General features: G+C 38.7%; 1 protein-coding gene across 1 annotated transcript in view; it reads right to left on the reverse strand.

The window, feature by feature from the left end:
* Positions 1–20,716, reverse strand: part of LOC134209849 (zwei Ig domain protein zig-8-like) — a 374,125-nt gene that overhangs the window by 33,122 nt on the left and 320,287 nt on the right. Inside the window, exon 9 of the mRNA XM_062685871.1 lies at positions 7,571–7,668. Coding sequence (XP_062541855.1) covers positions 7,571–7,668 — 98 coding nt within the window. The remainder of the gene's footprint in view (positions 1–7,570; positions 7,669–20,716) is intronic.

Below are 20,716 nucleotides of genomic sequence, written 5' to 3' on the forward strand. Positions count from 1 at the left end.
AATTTCCTAAAACCATGTAAGCACAAGGAATTTTGTGCCGACCAACTGCGTTGCCTACACCATTTGCCTCTACGTCAAGTGCATCTTGGTACAGAAATATATTAATAGTTTTTTTTTAGAAAAAGTCGCTATCTTTGAATTTTATTCCATCAGTATTATCCGTCAGCTACCCAGGAACTGCTTCTTTTTTCGCGAAACAGTGCTTTGTAGATGTGCTTATCATTCGGCATCGTTCTCAAAGTGTCCAAAATCGGTACATAATACATTTATTATGATCATTATCGCGTTGCAAAGATATTTCTTCTGGGGTATGTACGAAATATTTTTTCTCATATGAGTTGTTCGGAATACTCCGCCGCAAACAAAAATTTGATCAAGAATATTTTCTGATTTGATCAACCGAACCATCTCGCACTTGGCACCCCTGCTATGTTGAGTTCGTCAGCTATTGAAGCACATTTTATTTCCTAAAATTTGTTTTGAGCAACCAAAGCTTTTACAATTTCCTGCACCACAGTTTCGTTTACATGATTTTAAGTAACTAACTTCCAAAACAGATTTCCAAAAAAAAATTTTAATTGGCTTTCGAATGTTGCACACAGATTTTTCTCTATGAGATGGTTCTTAAATCACTTCAGTGTCTTGCAGTAGGGGCAAAGATTCAAAGTATAATGTCTCAATTTCAGAAGATTTTACTGTTTTTTCGCCGATGCCACCCGATAAAAATACATATTCTAAAACTATTCGGTGTGGCGAAAGGTCAAACATACATTTGAACATTTTAAAATGCCGATGAATACGGATATGTTTCACATAAGCGGTACAATTGTCATACACGATGCACTTAGGCTGTGAACCATTCCACCGATTCGTTTAACTTTTAGTTAAAATTTGACACTTCGATGGTTATTTCCCCATCGTGATTAAAATTTTACTCCGAAGCCGACCCATTTGAGTTTTGACAGATTGATAGTTATTCGGAACGAAATGGATTTGGCGCCAATTTTCTCGCGAACAAAGTTTAACTATCGAACTGTCAAATCTAACCATGCTCCGGAGCAGGGTTATTTTTAACCACGGCGAAATAACCATCGAACTGTCAAATTTTAACTAAAAGTTCAACGAATCGGTGGAATGGTTCACAGCCTTAATCTTCATTTCTTAACCTTTTTGAAAAACGATGGATCGCAGCAATCATTGTCCGTGGTCGGTTGCGTCAAATTTTTGCTGAGAAGATTTTTTTCGCGGCCGATATTTTCTGTAGCCAAAAAGTGTACTGTGAAAATTTGGCCTGTGTGAGTGTGAGTTCCAAAACGACCAGGGAAATGTTTTGTGCTTTACAAGAATTGTCAAGCCAATTGCTATGCTGGGCTATACAGACTGGCTGTGAATTTTGGAGAGAATGCGGATAATGCCTACCAATCTGGAAAGTAGCGAAGATTATTGAAACCTGGTGCGATTGAGGTGATGTTCTCCGGAAAATTTAGATGCCATCGACCAAGATTCATGGAATTCAAGAGTGACAACAGTTTGTTAAGTATAATTTGCCTGTTATTATTGTTTCTTTTTGTAGTTTTTTTTTGACTAAATTTCCAATTGCCTGATTATTTTCAAAAAGTCCAATGGTGGTGAAACGTATTTTAACATATACAACTACTGTTTTGTGTCACTATTGTTGTTGTATATTGGTAATTAGAATTATGGAATTTGCATATCATAATGGAAAGACCCATAAAGTACGTCACGCTAAAAATCTATTTTTTTAAATATTAGCAGGAAATTCATTAACTAGATATTGGCTTTTTCGTAAAGTCGTGATAAATTCAATACACACAATTCTTCTCATGGTAGATATTACATTACATTTTCACGAATATAGACTGTTCCAGAAATTGTAAGCCACTAACAAGTCGTCGGGAAACTAAGCTGCATGTAATGTTTCATGAAAATTTCGATCCTTTAGATAACATCTATTTAATAAACGTGATGCATTTTTTTCGTACATTTTACGTTAAAATTAGAAAATATTTAGCTACTATTTTTGGTCAGAACATGTTGAACAGAACAAAGTCAACCAGTGTAAACGCGGTTAGCATGAGTTTTTTTCAGAATGTGCTGGAAGATGTTTTTCATGTTTTATGGCACAAGAAGTTCTAGAAATAATATTGAATCGAAGTGTAAAACATATCATTTAATTACTTATTATTTTTAAATACTCTAGATTCTTGAGGAATTCTGAAGTCAGGTGTTCAGATATTTCTACAAGAATTCAAGGATTAGAATATTTTCAAAAAGGTCAGAAAAATATTTTATGCTTTTTTTTAGTGGAATGTATTCAACCGTCTAAGACGAGTTTAGTACTTTCCATTTAGATCCGCTAGGTTTTGTTGTCTTTGTGGATGCGTGTTTCGGCCTCAGCTGTGGGGTCGTCTTCGGTGTCTTGTACTTGGCTCGAGTAATTCAAGTCGAGTCAAGTGCTGGACGCTGAGGACGACCTCACGGTTGGGGTCGGGATGCGTGTCTGCAGGGATGGCAGGACTTGGTAGATTTGAATGGGGGGGGGGTGGTGCTGGACTCGTCTTAGACGGTTCAAAAAAGGTTTTAAAAGTTTTTTCAACAGTGATGAGTTATTGGGAACAAATAAGCTGTAAATTCCAGTTCTTTAGGATATCAAATAGACTTTTCATTAAAAAATATGTTTGAGAGAGTAAGCAAATAAAAATCAGTGCGTGCGTTTCGTTGACCATCCAGAACGATAGTGCGATCATTTATTGTGATTTGTGCGGGTGAGTTGATTTATTAACAAAAAGTCAGTGCGCGTCCTATCAGTTTCGTTTAATATACAGAACGAACACGCGGTCGTCGCAATAATTTGTTCTGCTTTGTGCGCGTGAGTTAATTAATTAGCTAACCGAAAGCAGTGCTTTTCCTATTGATCACGCACAACGATTGCGTGATCATCGAAATATATTGTTCTGCTTTGAGCAGTCGGTATGTCAATGAATTAGTGCGCGTTCGATTGTGTTTTTGTTTGACCTTGATTAAACTACACGCTACACCCGGCATACCGTTTACCAAAACGAACCCTGCTACAATACCTACCCCATGTTTCCAATATCCCAGTGATTTCTCGTGGAAGTGCACATGATTCGTCGGCTTCTATCAGAGCGAGTATCACGTCAACATCTTCCTACCCATTCCTTAATTGACCTGCATTCGGACACGGCCGGCGCTGGTATTGCTTAATTTTGGGTCACCAGTTCTTACACATTGAAGATGATGTTAGTCCCAAACGTCATCTGTTGGTTCTCTGTGTAATTACAGCTGACCTGGCAATAACGGAGTAGCAACCGTGGGCGGTCAATCATGCTCATGCTCATTTCTTAACCTTTTTGAAAAACGTATCGCGACGCGATGTCCTAAACCGGCTGCGTTTGGAATGATACACAGGGCAGCAGTTTTGACGCATGCTCAACGGCACCATGAACGTCAAAAATCATGTAAAATTATATCGAGTAGAGCACAAACTTCAAACCAGGCTGTTGGTCGTGTAAAGTGAAATGTTGTAAATCTTATTTTCAACTTACATTCACTAAATATTAAGATATTTTGATAATTAAGTAACATGTAGAATTCAATATTTTCAAGAGTGTACATGTTAGAAAAAAAGCTGAGAAACACAAAGATAATTGAATTTGAGCGGCGTGGCACGCAGTCGGAAAGAATCATTGAAATTTTCTTAATCGAACGCAATTCAGAGTCACCCCAAACACCCCACCCCCTCCAAAGCATTTTTCTAGCTACGCCACATACGCACTGTACCTATTTGCCTGATGGCTACTGCAAACTCCTATACCTAATAACCACTCGTCCGTTGATGTCGTTTTAGTGTAGACAGTGCGGAAATGTGTATGGAGACGCATGGTGCATCGTAGGCAAGTGTCACGAGGGCAATTTGCCCTTGTAAGAAGCTTAACGTGGAGAATTATTATAATTGACTTTTTTATCGAGACTTTCTCGGCTTATCTCGGACGTGAAGAAGTTATTCATACCTTTATGCATTTTATTCTTGGGCTTTAGTCGATTAAGATCTTGGGCGTTAATGAGTTAACCCCATGAAAAAAAATCACAAAATAAAACAAACTAAATTCAGGTGGCAATTAAAAAGCTGTGAAAGATCAGGTTAATCGGGAAATTGAAGAATACCAAACGTGTAATAAAATATTGGGTGTATTAAAAAGTTTTGCTACCACGACAGAAAATTGTCGAAAAGTGTTTTGGCTTGTTTCGCACCTTTTTTTTAAACAACAAACATTGACGTAGGTGGAAAAAATCCTTAAATTATAAAATATAAATATTTTATTTCAAACTGGCATCCCTGGTGGACACTCATTTCCCGCCCGTTTCCATTCATTCAGCGGTCAACGATGGTCCTCCTATGCTCCGGTGGCGCTTGAGTGCGCAAAAGTTGTTGAACGCAAAATGAAACTCATGTTAATTTTATTTTTATAGAATAGATTAAATTTGCCACTCATTTAGTTGCCTTAGGTCTTAGCTGATGGTGTGTGGCATTCTCGGTTTCCAAACTTGACGCAGAATGGCGGTTCCTAATATAGAAATATCCGCCCCGTAGATGGCTCTCCTGCCGCCAATAATGGGCCCTCTTTAAATAGCACTCCGGCTCAAGCGTGTGGCCGCTTCGTTCCCTATCGCAGCGCTTCCTCGTAAATGGAGGATATTCTGCCGGTTATGTGAGGCGCTGGAACTGGGTGGATTCTAGTGGCAGATAATCGCTTTATCGTACCACCCAGTCAACATTTTTATACTTATTGCTCTTGATATAGGTCATCATATACACATAAGATATTCTGTATATAATGCACCGAATCGCTATATACCTACTAAAGTGGAGGCCATATACGTGCTAAATAAGGACTTTCTCGAGTTTTCATGATCATTTATACGACTTAGTGAATATTTGAAAAAATAAATGGTAACAACCCTGTCTCGAACATTTGACCTCTGGAACTAAAGGCTGGTGCTCTACCCTTGCGCTACTCAGCAACTCTTGAAAAGCAGCAAAATTTTGACAATCATAATCTAGATGGAGATTTATTATTGACAAGAGCTTCAGTGTACGATATGAACTACATTGATACGATTCGGATGCCTTGTTGTTGTACGTACAAATGTGGCTTGAATCGTATATGATAACAAATTATGATTATCCTGATAATGCTCGTACATAACAACGATTGCGCATCATGCCAAACGATTCAACCGACGTATAAACGATTCTAAAATGTCAACATCAGTAATGTCTTTCATAGTGTTTACTTTCGAACTGTGTTTACAGCTCATTTACATTTTAGTTGTTCGATGATGTTTAGTTATTGTTAGTGCAGATATTGAGCGATAATTATTGGCAACACAAAATTACACCGGCAATAATCGGAATTTTTGCAGATCGGATGGAGTGAAGTAAGTAATTTTGAAATTAATTTAATCGGTAAGGTTCAGTGGTTCAGTGCTCAACACGCAGAAGGTGGAAGCTATATACGTACAACGCACATCGGTATATGATTTGCATGACAATATTTGTATACATAAACGATATTTTCGATTTGATCCGATAAAACTGATATTGTTTATATAGGTTTCTGACTTTCATGAACGCAATCGTAAATATTGCATACGCAGGTATCATATACAATATTATTCATATTTTAGCCATCTTTATAAGCAGCCATATACGAATGTGAAAGAAAATAGCAATATATGCGATACCATTTATCATTTCATATACGATATGTGGTTTACTGGGCATTTCCGGGCGCTCAACTCTTCGGACGAGTCTCCATCGGAGGATAAACTGCGCTTTCGGTTCCGGAAATGTATGGAATATTAGATTTTTCGGTGGTTGTTACTCTGCTTCGGGCCCTTGCAGCGGCAATGGAGGAAAGGTTCCTATGACTACGCGAGGCCACAAGCACGGGCAGGAGTGGGAATAAGCGCTTTTAGAAATGGTTAGATTTTATTATTTCAGAAGCGAAACCCAACCATTTCGCCGCGACGACGGCCAGGACGGCAACGATAGGTGGGAGGAGATCAAGCTTTCAAGCAACAACGGAAATGTTTTCCCATGCAAAAATGCGCGATACATGCAGCTCGCAGGAATTGGCTATAAAAGGGCCATGGAATAACTTTTTTATTAGGTTTTCAAAAGTTTGTAGTCAGCGTGTGTTCCCATTGGTATGGAGGAATAAACGATATTGAGGGGGGATGTGCTTGCTGTATTTACCAAACACTTAGCTCAATAAAGTTTTAATTTTGTTACATGTATTGCAAATCACAGTTATTATGTAATGTGAACATTCCGGCAACTAAGTAATGAGTCATACGTTGCATATTTAATACATTGCGGGATTGATATTTTTATGTCACGTAAGGTAATAAACTAAGTTTCTTTTAGCTCCAAACGTCTACTGTTATATGAGTTGTTTTTAAATGGGAAGCTTGAAGGCCCGAATGATGTAGGTACATGTTGTTCATGAATAAAAAAAATCTCAAATGAAAAAGTTACAGATTCCTTCAGATTGCATTCATGATTTGTTTTTACAGTAGCTCGTCAGAATCCTTGATCAGCTGACAGCAAGATCAAAAGCAAACGAGTTGGTAGATGGGTAGTTGGATTTACTTCATTTTAAATAGTGGATCAATAAAGAAGGATAAATATAATTAAAGCAAAAGTTACAAATTAAAGAATACTTCCAGATGAGAAATTTGAAATGCGAACAATATTTCAATAAAATAAAACAACAAACCGCCCCAAGCCAATATTGATGTATCGGATACAAATGCCGATATGCATTGTCAAACATAGGAAGTGATTCAAATATAATCTTGAAACAAGGCACTACATTGCAGCAAGGCTCTGTTTCTGTACCTACGAAGGTTGTGTCATAAGAACTAGATATTGCAATCGTTGCTGGCAACTGGCATAACATTTCTCATATTCCAAAATTCATTCTATCGCTTGTGCCATTTCCCTTGCCCATATTAAAATGTGAATTCAATTTTCGTTTCGGATATCGATCTAAAAAACCATTACATTTTCTGTTTGTACTTTCCACTCTGCGCTGCATGGAGCATAACACAACAACTATAGGAGCAGTTTTCTTACTCCGACAGTAACCTGAACGACAATAGCACCATAGTCTGTAAGGAGATCTCGAACCCGTATAACTTGCCGAAACTCGGAAGACCCACACAGATAGACTTCTTGGGCAACTTGCATCTAAACGCTGCAAAACCGAAGGAACTTCTTCGCTTTTGTACATCAGGGATGATTCATAAAGTGCGGTATTTTCGCCAAAATTGATAATCTGTGTTCCCTGGAATTTCAGTAAGGATCGTCACAAGCATCGAAGCCCATCCACCCCTTTGAAAGTATGACGTACTTTATGAGCGTTCCCTTAGATTCATAGATTCTAGATTCCATTGGGGGGTGGGTCGTTCGAAGGTACCATAAATATTGTTTGTTAATTAAAATCTAGGAAAGATAACTCACCACTAATTACATGTGCATACACACTGGATGATTTGGCCATCGTTGGAACACACGTGTAGTTGCCGGTGTCACTCTGCACCGCTCGCCTTATCTTTAACCTGGTTTTCGGAGCCGGTTCATTCCCGGGGCAGTTGCAGCATCAGGTCGCCGAAGTCAGGATCAGTGTAATTATTATTGTTATTATTATTATTTGCGTTCGTTGCGGCATGAATGTTCCGTGCGGTTGGTGGTGAGGTTCCGGTTGCCGGCAGCGGTGTAAGACAATACCATTTCGGAAAGTTATAGTTGGGGGGTCGGTGATGTATGCATGAAAAAGGGAAAGAAGAAGGAGAAAAGTAACATGAGAAAGCGTCGTCGTCGCCGATGTTGGTCGAGAACAATTTGAATGCGAAGCTGAGTGGGGGTGTTGAACTTGTTTTGCATATGAATGGCAAACATTTTTTGCATTTCTCAGCAAATATAGTAAGAGGAAAGTATCTTTCAGGGTAATGCGTACACGATTTCAGTGCAATCCAGCACTACTTTTACGCGTAGTTTTAAACCAGCGGGTCACTAACAGATCCAAACAAGTCGCGGGCAGAAGCCATGAAAACAATAACAAAACATGATATGGACCCGATTTATATGAGAGATAAAAAAACAGGTAAAACTATCAAAAATTTGCTCCGACATATCATTTGTTTGTATATCAAGATATGCTATGAATAGCAACAAGCCAACACAGCAAATAGTTTTAAAAATTCAACGACGAGTAAGATTGCAACTGATTCCAACAAACGAATAAACATTCGATATTCAATTGAATTTGATTGAATTTTACAAGCAACGTTCAAATTTACAGTTGTTCATTTGCTCTCGTCGCAGCAGGTTGTCTTTGAAAAGGGCTACAACGCGGTAGTTATTTTTTTCGGTTTTTCGGTTTCTCTTGTTCGTACGCATCGCTGCGAAGTGCGAAATGATTACGAATACTGTGCAGTTTCGGTTTCCACCTTCAGCTCCTCGCCCGACATGGGTAGAGATCGCAGGCTTTGTTCGACAGCTGGACACGGATGTGTTACTGATGGAAACGGTGTACAGGACAGCATTGGATAGATCGCTGTTTGTTTAATTCGTTTCATTAGATCCTATGGAAAATTCGCTGGTCAGGAGCAAGAAGCCCCGTAATTCCGTGGAAGTGAAGATGATGGTGGCAGGCAGTATTTGATGAGTATTTGATCTGCCACCCGAATTACCGGACGACGAGTTGGAGGAACGTTTTACAGAATACGGGAAAGTAGAAAGTATTATCAGGGAAAAATTCCCACCAGATTTAGGTTTGGACCATATGCACACCGGCGTTAGAGGTGTGTATATTGATGTGGAAAAGCAAGTACCTCCGTCGTTCCAGGTATCCAAATGGACGGCACGGATATACTATCCAAATTTGCGGAATAAGTGCTTCGTGTGTCAAGCGGAAGGACACCGAAAAGACTCGTGTCCACAATTGAGGAACAATCATCTGAAAGGAGAGGTGAATAATAGGCAGTCGAAAAACGGAAAGAAAAGTTATTCCGGAGTTGTGATTGGATTCGAAAGAACAGTAGCAGAACAGCCAAACATTGAAGTCTCGGAGAACGACGTGATAGAAGTGCTAGAGGAGGAAGTAGTTGCATTGCAAACCGACCCAACAAGGAGAACACGTCAAATGGATCCAGATTCTATCCCATGTTCAATGATAGAGCGGGAAAAAATGGCGGAGACTATGACTTTCAAAAACAAAACAGATCGGATGTGGTTCGTTAAAAAAGGCATAATGGGATACACGGACTGTGTAAATAAATTGAAAACGGAAGATAAGAAGCAGCAAAAGCCAACAACGAGTCAGCTGAGAATTCAACCTACTGAGGTTACACTCATAGATCAATCCCCTCCAAAGAAGACATCTCGTAAAAATGTTTCACGACGCTTGTCCGAAACATCTTCAGAATAATGTTATGTAATATTAAACAGTCTTTGGCTCCGTGGAGTTTTAAATTAAACAATTGAGCCTAATAAAACAAACATTTGAAAAAAAAAAAAAAAAAAACGTTCAAATTTATTTAGATTTAAAAGAACAGTAATATCGATTGAACATTTGAATTCACAATCAGAGCCGTAGCGTGGACTCTCAGCGAACCGTTATTGGGCGCGCCATACTTTCATGCATGTTCAAAACAAATAGCATGATAAAAGCTGGGATATTTTCAAAATTAACTTTTTTTGCGTGGTGTGTTTGTTTGCTTTATGAATTCCTTAAGCCTCTATAACCTGCATATCTTCCAATAGGTGTAAGGAGTATTAAAAAGGTCAGAACATTTCTAAAACTCTTTTCTAAAAATATCAACGATTTTCTGAAAGTTTGGTTTGGTTGGATCACTATCGGACGTAGTCGCATCAACAAGAACCCTACTTTGGAGTGAACCGAATGACCTTCGGAATCGCCATTAGACCTTGGTCGGAGGTTTGAAAAAACTATTTTTTTTATTTGCCCTACATTTCAGCCGATAGGTTGTGGCTTTTTTTTATGGTCTATTATCTATCGTAAATAATGGTAAACCACGTTCAATCAATGGTGAAGAGGGTGTTTTTCAAGCTCGCTTTTTGTAAAATTTTGGAAAAGTGACTATAAAGGCTCCCCCAGACCTAAGCGATTTCATCGCCGCGACGGCGACAACTAGTCGCCGCGATTCTATCGTTGGGTCGCTGCAGGCAATGTTCTATTTACGCTTCCATACCAACGGCGACAGAATCGCTGTCGCCAAGCGATAGAATCGCGTCGCGACTGTCGCGTCGCGTGTGTTTGTGGGAACCTTAAGATTGCCCAAGCAACCAAAAGTTCAGATTTTACTTAATTTTGTTCCTAACCGAACCAACTGGTTCAATTTTGGTTCACATTGAGTTCCAAGCACCTTAACTTCAAAGTTCACTTTTGCGCTCCAACCATTCATAGGCTGATCATACTTACCGTATTTAACGGGACAGCCCCGTTTTTTAAACCTTTTTGTGATGTCCCGTCGTAATCTGAAAAATCCCCAATTTGTCCCGTTTTTTTCATTGATTTTACATTGATCATACATAGAAAGTTTTTTTTTCGTCCTTATTAGAGCGATTTACAACCTTCGGCTGGCTCATCTCTCACCAAAGAAAGTGGACGAAACGGTTAAAGGAAATTAATGTAGAAATAATTTATCTTATCCTAGAATAGAAAGAAGGCTTTGAAATTAAAACAACAAAAATCAAAAACAAATCTCGCTTAACTTTTCAAAAGGACCTAAGTAACATTTTTTCATGAATTAATTTGAGTACTGTAAGCAAAAGCTTTCATACTGTTCTGTTGATTGCAATATTCAAATTAAATCATGAAAAAAATGTTACTTAGGTCCTTTTGAAAAGTTAAGCGAGAAATCCCTACCCACCAAACGTGGAGTTTTTGCCGCCATTTTGTTTTCGAGTAGAGCATAATTGCACCAAAAGTACACCCGATTCTGTTTTTACACGGCCGTGTAGAAAAAAAATCCTATTCAAAGTTGTTTGCAAAGTTGTTCAATTTTGCATGATTTGTCGAGAAATCATAAAACTTTTTTTACACGGATTTTCAAATTTTGAACTGAAAACTTTTTTTACATGGAACGCATCCCCCGTGTAAAAAAAGAATCGGGTGTAACTGTATTATTGCTAATGGATTAATGAAAAAGCAAAATCTGCCGCTATGAAATGATTAGATAGCGCCACTGTAGACCAGTTCCTTCAAAACCTCTCGCATGTTAACCTACATATACAGTGGCGGCTTTGTTGTGATGTGGTGAGTGCAAAATTAGTTACCTATTAGTAACTATTTACAGTGGTAGTTTTATCAATTAGACTGCTTCAATTTAAATATTTAGTTCAAAAATAGCTGTACGGATTTTGATCCTTTGATTCGAAATCCGTCCACGGTGGACGGATTTTGAATCAGGAGTTGATGATTTTATTCATTTTTTTATCATGTTTTTCGTATTTGTTAATGAGTAAATGTGGGCCCTCCTTAACCGTGCGGTAAGACGCACGGCTACAAAGCAAGACCATGCTGAGGGTGGCTGGGTTCGATTCTCGGTGCCGGTCTAGGCAATTTTCGGATTGGAGTTTGAAACCGAGAGAAAATTTGGCTTAAAGGCTAGATCTAGAGTCCCCACGTGCTTTAGTTGTGATTTTCACATATCAGGAACTTGTCTGTAAATTTCGCTCCCATGTGTGTGGACGAAATTAATTGGATTCCGCAATGAAAAATTAGAAATTCGGCTCGATTTAAAATACAACCCAGCGGAAATCTCCGAGAGTCCGAGCTATAAACCAGGCTATAAATTGGCCAGGATTTTTTACCTTTCCGCGACGAAACTGCATGAGCACTGCTGTTTTAGGAGATGTGATGTTGGAACAAAATCAATTGACAAGATTCCCGAAGCGTGATGCTACTTTTGGTCTTTAACAATACCTTAATGGATGCCTAAGAGTAGATTAAAAAAAATCCCCATTGTTTTTTTATATTGAAATATGCGTAATTTTCTATTCCTTCGTGTTTTTGTCTGCTTCCCATTAAAGAGTGAAATATTTGTAGTTTAGTATTTTTCCACAACCAACTTAATACAATAGAAAGTTATAGTGGTGAATGATTCACACTAAAATATTTCTAATTTCTTACAAGGAAAATGAAAATTGGTACGGGAGGTCCACGCTTTCTTCTTTTCCCCTCGATTCCAAGCTATTATGTGACTTGTAGGCTCCTTAGCCGTGCGGTAAGATGCGCGGCTACAAAGCAAGACCATGCTGAGGGTGGCTGGGTTCGATTCCCGGTGCCGGTCTAGGCAATTTTCGGATTGGAAATTATCTCGACTTCCTTGGGCATAAAAGTATCATCGTGTTAGCCTCATGATATACGAATGCAGAAATGGTAACTTGGCTTAGAAACCTCGTAAGTTAATAACTGTGGAAGTGCTTGATGAACACTAAGCTGCGAGGCGGCTCTGTCCCAGTGTGGGGATGTAATGCCAATAAGAAGAAGAAGATGTGACTTTAGGTATTCATGAAGTCGCTTGATGCTTCCAAGTAATGGCTACGAATGTATGAGATTAGATTAGATTAGATTAGGAAAATGAAAATTAAGCCCATACATTTTGAAATTTCCCAAGCTCTTTAATTTTTTTGACATGTCCCGTTTTTAAAGCGCGTTTGTCCCGTTTTTTCACCGAAATGATCTGGTCAGCCTAACCATTCAGAAAATTACTTAAAATGTAAGCTGATTAAGCCTAAACATCCCCTCTTATCCGAACTTTTGGTTGCTTGGGTGGGTTTATTTGTTAACATTCAACAACTGTAACGTCGAGTAAGTAAAAACCATCGTCCGTATTCTTCAGACTGGGAAAGCCAATTGAGTAAAACTACTGGATTTTGTCGGATCAGAAAAAAAAACAACTCCAGGCATCTTCGGATCAAGATATATCAATTTCTAAATTGGGTCTATCGATAGTTTGATTGCGTTGGTTGACTTGGTTAAATGACTTGGTAAATTTCAACTTTAAGGTAGATCAATTGCCATCATTACTGATATCCCCCGATGCTGATTCTCTGACTCAGCATGTCTTTAGATAATTGCCTCGTTTGAAGCCTTATCAGATTATAAAAACCCATAAGAAAAAATCAAATTCAAAATATCATTGAATATTCATGGGCTTTGCTTGGTTGTTCACCCTCATACAATTGTCTGGTTTAAAGGAATCGAAAATGACGCTGGTCCCAATTTACCTCTAATTAAAACAAACTCCCTATCACTACTTTCGTGCAGTCTTCAAAAGATCACACTCTGGAAGATGCTGAGATTCAAAAAATGATAGAGGCATCAATCCCAATCACGCAAACGATCCCAATCCAGGCATGCATTGTCTTTTTCCACTTTGTATGCTAGGATAGGATGTGACAACCCAAGTAGCACACGCAACATCTTCCTAAAAACAATTTGTTTCTATCCAGTTTCATTAAAGGCATTGGAAAAACATCAAAGCACGAAAAAGTTTCATCAAGATGTCAAAAACGTTCGAATTGTGATCAATGTTCCATTAAAATTGCAATGCGGTACGTTTTTGTGATTTGGAAACAAACAAACAAAGAATACTGCACTTCATGTTGCAAACACGAAACAAAATCATAAAGTTGCATATTTTTTACCATGTTACTTCAAAGCGTCTTTCAAAATTTAATTGTTTGTTTAAATTAAGTTGCAGATAAGTTGAATGTGTCGTCATGTTTAATTTAGCATCGTTCAACGTTTTGACAACTCACATTTTTTCCTGTGATGGTGCAATCAAGTAACAGGAACCCTGAGTACAAAACTTCATAATAGTATGGTTTTTATGGTGAGTCAACATGCATTCCCTTCGAAATGTTGAATGGTGCTGTGGTAGAGTGAAGGACTATCAATCACAAGATCCATAAATCGAATCCAGTTTTATATTTTTATTTTATTTTTTTTTCCGCTGTAGTATTTTGCACCATTTTTGCAATTTTACTGCAATCGAAGGATGTTTCTGTAGGCTCCACCTCTTGCGCTTTTTAGATTGCAAGAGAGTTATGTTTGATGGCACATACGCAAAGATTGTTTCTTTCCGAATAGTTGCAACATAGTGAAATGTTCAGCCTGCCTTGTTGTTTTTTAGTCGGCTGCTCTGACGAGGTGGCCGCCAGTGCAGCCAAATTGATTTGTTACAACGTCTTCCAAATACTATGTGTCAAAACTTGATGTTTTTCTTTCGGTTCCATCCAATATTTACGTAAGAGAAGAGAAAGGCTAACAGGGAGACATTTCCGCAAATGAAATAATGATTTTGAGGTCGAAAATGACAGAAAAGTGAATGATAATGCTTAAAATCAACAGTTTTAAACCTTTGCAACCCTTGAAAATATTTTCAAGTTCAAAACAAATTAATGTTGTGTCAAAAAACTCGAACTCAAACATTTACGTTTATTGATAAATATCAACATTACAAACCAGCAACAGGGCCAAACTAACAACATGCTGCCCTACGAAAAACGCGCCATCGCCAATCGAACTAAATGATTGTCATTTTCAACCAATCAGCAACCGGTACGATTGTGACAGAAAATCGGTACGATTTTTAATGACTACTTAGCACATCCTATCCTAGTTTGTATGGGAGGATTGAATCCTGGGATTTAATCCCAAAACATTTTATGCTTTTTTTACAATCCCCATCTAGTAATCTATTTGACATTATTCAGTATGGAATCAAATATTCCCAAAGCGTGTAATTTTTAGAGTGTTTAACTGCGTGTGATAATTTGAATCGTAAGAAAGTTTGCATGATACATGCTGTAAAGTGTGTCCCAATCGAGCAGATTAAGATTTTGCATTTAATTTTTTATATGTTGTTGAAGCAACAATGCTGTGTTTATGTAATTGACCTCCTCAACGCGTTGGAACGCTGTTTTTCTTCGCAAGAGTGTGTTACGGTTTATCAGTATTGGCCATATTTAATCAAGCCTACTTTTATTTTTAAGTGAAATAAGATTATTGTCAGATTTTTATTCCGAATTGGAATTTTAGCGCGTTTTACACTGCAGCGAGTTTCGTTTCGCCATGAAAAAGTGTGTTATTGCATGCCGTTATTTTAAGGCATAATAGGAAAAGGTTCATTCTTTCAATTCAGGAGTTTTCTCGGTTTTAAGCAAGGGAAGATATGATCCTGCATTTTCCCGGCAGAAGTAAAAGAGGATATGGCTCCTTCTTCTAAATCAGACGTTTGCTCGGTTTAAGGTAGGTGCAGAAATGATCATTGTTTTCTAAATGGTGCATTAGTACGGCAGAAGACAATAGAAATTCAAGCATTTGTTCGGTTCAAGTCAACGTAAGATATGAGCCCCTCCTTTAATGAATGCAATTGCCCAGTAGAAAGCCAGAGAGAATATGATCCTTTTTTTCAATTCAGGCATTTGTTGGCAATCGAAGATATGATCCCTTCTTTTGAAGGATGCATTTGATCGCTGGATGCAAGAGAAGACATGTTCCCTTATTTTGAAGGATATATTCGTCCGGTATATGCTCCTTCTTGCAATGTATGCATTTATGCAAATGAGCAGTAAACGTCTTACTACCCCCTTCGCACTACTCACTTTTTATAGTGAGAAGTACTAAATGGGGAGTGAGAAGTGAGACGTCTTTCTTCTCACTCCTCATTTTTCACTTCTCGCTGTAAAAAGTGTACAATGAGAAGAGAAAATGAAAAGTGAGTAGTGAGACGTCTTACTACTTACTTCGCGCCCTCTTTTTCACAGTGAGAAATGAGAAATGAGGATTGAGAAGTGAGACGTCTTACTTCTCACTCCTCATTTCTCACTTCTCACTGTAAAAAGTGAGTAGTGCGAAGTGGGTAGTGGGACGTCTCACTACTCATTTCGCGCTTCTCACTTTTTACAGTAAGAAGAGGAAAATGAAGTGTGAGAAGTGAGACGTCTCTCTTCTCATTCCTAATTTTTCACTTTTCAAATGAACTATTCGGCCAAATGTCATATTCGGTCAAATGACCTTTTCGGTCAAATGACCCTTTCGGCCAAACGACTCTTTCGGCCTAATGACCCAAAACAACAATGGGACAGGATTCTGCGTTGATTGCAACTTGCGAGTAAATCGTGTGAGGATAAGTGCCTGAAAATTCGTCGAACTGAGTCGATTGGTATATAACACTATGGGTCTCTGGGCCTTCTATAAAAAATATGTTTTTGGAGTGAACATATCTCGGGTACTTATTCAAAAGGACGTATGTGATTCTGTAAACAAAGATTCAAACGTCGATTTGTCCAATCTGATGGCACCCCCACGCAAACCAACACCACCAACAGGTAGCCGAAGGCTTCCTCTAACTGTTTGTGGTCATGATTTGCGTGTGAGTGCTATCAGATTGGATAAATCGGCGTTTTAATTTCTGTTTACAAAATCGCATACGTCCTTTTAAATAAGTACCCGAAAATTATAGCCTTTACGTATACTTAGTATACGAGAAAGGCAAAACGTAACGTCTCGATTCCTTCGCCAGACTGAAAAGCCGTTAGTCCGAGTAAAAATATTTTATTCGTTTTCGATGTCACACAATTATTTAATTGCTCAACTAGTCACATCGATGATAAATTTAGAATCGACTATTCTGTTGGAAATCAATTGAGTTGAAATTCAAGTAATAGCTTTTCCCAATAGTTTGAAGCCATGATCAGACAAATACCATTAGCATGGTGCCTTCAATGTCTTTGATTCCAAATATTTTTGAGTCAGGTCTATTCGATTGATAGTCCTGCTTCATATTTCTAGAACATTGTTACCACTAAAAATGTTAATCGATTCATCGGCAGCCATAGTACCCAATTAATCCGTATTTTCACCTGCTCCAGGGTACCTTACATCAAACACTCAAATCTGATGTCAATTATGCCAAATAACCAAACGTTTGACAAACGACCATTATGCTAATCAACCGTTATGCCAAACGAGGTACAATCCATCCGAATGACCATGGAAAATTTTCCACGGGAAATTCATTCGAATTTTCACGGGAAATTTATTCGAGTCTCGTCATGCAATTCACTGGAATTATTTATTTATTTATATTTTTTAGAGAAAATCATTCGACTTTCTTCGGAAAATTCATTTTAAGTTCCACGATAAATTCACGAGAAAAATTCCTCCGAAATAGCACGAGAAATGCATCCGAATTTCAACGAACGATTTTTCCAAATTCAATTCTCATTTCCAATCGAATTCATCTGACTTTCCACGAGAATTTCATGCGAGTTACCGCGATAAATTATTTTCAATTTTCACGGCAAATGCATTCGAGTTTCCTGTGAAATTTTTAATGAATTTCTCGTGTTAATTCTTTCGAGACATTTACTTCTATGGAACTATGGAGCTTTCCTTGAAATTGCCCATTCTTAATTTAAATTTCTAAGTAAACATTGTCAGTATTTTGGCGGGGAATTTTGGTCAACTTATGTGCTTAACAGAAAAAAAATGATTCCTATCAGGTAGTAATACCAGTTGAAAAAAAAATTGCTAATAGAGAACCCAAAGTTTAACAGGAATTGTTAGGCACGGAGTTGCACTATATATTACGCATGCCACGCCACAGGCACGCATTGTGTGAGCGATCCTAGTGCATTGGGGTCCATTTCGACCCAAGCACACCCAAAACACCGCTGTAACTTTGTAACGCAACGAGATAAAAATCTGAAAAATTCTGACTTTTCCTAACTTTTGGAAATAAGGATTCCCTGCAAAAATCAGCTTCCAGCGACATCTAGGAGAGGCGCCACAAAAAAAGTGACACATTGTGCATTGGGGTCCATTTGGACCCAAGATTTCATCTCGATCACAAAAACTCAAATTTCAACCGATTTTCGATTTTTAGGCACCAAACGAAAGCTGTAGGTTCCAATAACAAGCCCATGGGGTGATTCAATTGACCACTCTAGTCCCCGGGGAACCTGTGCTAAAGAGGTACTGTTTGAGCTTCTTAATTTAGCACCAAATTATCGAGTTTCGTGTTATGAAACATAAAATTGCTTGCAAATATGTGCTCTGATGATCCCAGCTCTATTTGCTATATTGTATATGCCATTTCTGGGCAAATTTATCCCTCGAGCGGTAATCGGAAAGCCCTCTGGAAGATCCGGAACTTCCGTAAAATTGGCCAATTCTAAAAGTTCATCCCAGAGCTTCGCGATTTTTTGATAACCATTCATTCTGGAAAATTATGGGGGCTATCAATAGTTAAAGCCTTCTGTGACCTACGAGTGTCCCAGAAACGGTCCTCCGGAAGATCCGGAACATCCGTAAAACGGCCAATTCCAAAAGTTTATCCTAGAGCTCCGCATTTTTTTCGTAATGATTCATTCTGGCAAATTGTGGGTGCAATCAATAGTTATTGCCCTCTGTGACCTACAAATGTCCCAGAAACGGTCCTCCGGAAAATCCGGAACATCCGTAAAACGGCCAATTCCAAAAGTTTATCCTAGAGCTCCGCATTTTTTCGTAATGATTCATTTTGGCAAATTGTGGGTGCAATCAATAGTTAAAGCCCTCTGTGACCTACAAATGTCCCAGAAACGGTCCTCCGGAAGATCCGGAACATCCGTAAAACAACCAATTCCAAAAGTTTATCCTAGAGCTTCGCGATTTTTTTTAAAACCATTCATTCTGGCAAATTGTGGGGGCAATCAATAGTTATAGCCTTCTGTGACCCCCAAATGTCTCAGAAACGGTCCTCTGGAAGATCTGGAACATCCGTAGAACGGCCAATTCCAAAAGTTTATCCTAGAGCTTCGCGATTTTTTGATAACCATTCATTCTCGCAAATTGTGGGTGCAATAAACAGTTAATGTCTTCTGTGACTCCAAAATGTCCCAGAAACGGTCCTCCGGAAGATCCGGAACATCCGTAAAAGTGGCCAATTCTAAAGTTCATCCCAGAGCTTTGCGATTTTTTGATAACCATTCATTCTAGCAAATTGTGGGCGCAATCAATAGTTAAAGCCTTCTGTGACCTACAAATGTACCAAAAACGGTCCTCCGGAAGATCCGGAACATCCGTAAAATGGCCAATTCCAAAAGTTCACCCTAGAGTTTCTTCTTCTTCTTATTGGCATTACATCCCCACACTGGGACAGAGCCGCCTCGCAGCTTAGTGTTCATTAAGCACTTCCACAGTTATTAACTGCAAGGATTCTAAGCCAGGTTACCATTTTTGCATTCGTATATTATGAGGCTAACACGTTGATACTTTTATGTCCAGGGAAGACGAGACAATTTCCAACCCGGAAATTGCCTAGACCGGCACCGGGAATCGAGCCCAGCCATCCTCAGCATGGTCTTGCTTTGTAGCCGCGCATCTTACCGCACGGCTAAGGAGGGCCCTAAGTTTCAGGAGAGTTTCGGGATTTTTTTAAAACCATTCATTCTGGCAAATTGTGGGTGCAATCAATAGTAAATGTCTTCTATGACCTCCAAATGCCCCAGAAATGGTTCTTTGGAAGATCAGGAACATCCGTAAAAATGGACAATTTCAAAAGTTCGTCCCAGAGCTTTGTATTTTTTTCATAATAATATATTCTGGCGAATTATGGATGCAATCAATAATGAAAATCTTCTGTGACCTCCAAAATGCCACAAAAGCGGTCCTCCAGAAGATCCGGAACATCCGTGAAAGTGGCCATTCCAAAAGTTCAACCCAGCATTTTTTTCGTAACCATCCATTCTGGTGAATTGTGGGTGCAATCAATAGTGAAAGTCTTCTGTGGTCTACAAATGTCGTAGAAACAATCCTTCGGAAGATCTGTAACATCCGTTAAAGTGGACAATTTCAAAACTTCAGCACAGTGATTTTTTTTCGTAACCTTTCATTCTGGCAAATTAATAGGGAAAGTCTTCTGTGACCTCCAAGTTCGTAAGAAACGGTCCTCCGGAAGATCCAGTTCATTCGTAAAAGTGCTCAACTCCAAAATAATATCTCAGAGCATCGCAATTTTTTCGTAACTACCTATCCTGACGAATTGTGTTTGCAATCAATAATACAAGTTTTTGGTACTGTTCGGTAATGGTACTCCGGAAGATCCGGAACATCCGTGAATGTGGCCAATTCGAAAAAGAATTCACGGAGGAACTTCCGTGACACTTCGTTGAGAATCTCTGGATAAACTTTCGAAAGAAGTTCGGTGGAGTTCTTGAATAACTTCCAGAGGAGCTTCTGTAGAAGCTTCGGAGGAATTCAACGAGGAACGCCGCCACGCCGTCATCGCTGGCTAATGATGTTCTGTTACGCTAACTGTTGGATTTGGCGTCTTTTACGGATGTTCCGGATTTTATGAAGGAATTTTTATTATTGATAAGAAAATTATTTTGAGCTATCAGTGGAATGTCATTACTTGTCATCAGACGAGTTTGTGCAATTCCATTTGATTCCATCAATTGATTTGATTCCACTATGTGTTTTGCAGATACGTATTTCGACCTTAACAGTAAGGCCGTCTTCAGTATCTCGTACTTGACTTGACTTTTATTATTGTCATTGCATATCACGGAGGATTTTCGCTATTG

The sequence above is a fragment of the Armigeres subalbatus genome, chromosome 2 (assembly GCF_024139115.2).
Source record: "Armigeres subalbatus isolate Guangzhou_Male chromosome 2, GZ_Asu_2, whole genome shotgun sequence".
Taxonomy (NCBI): Eukaryota; Metazoa; Arthropoda; class Insecta; order Diptera; family Culicidae; genus Armigeres; species Armigeres subalbatus.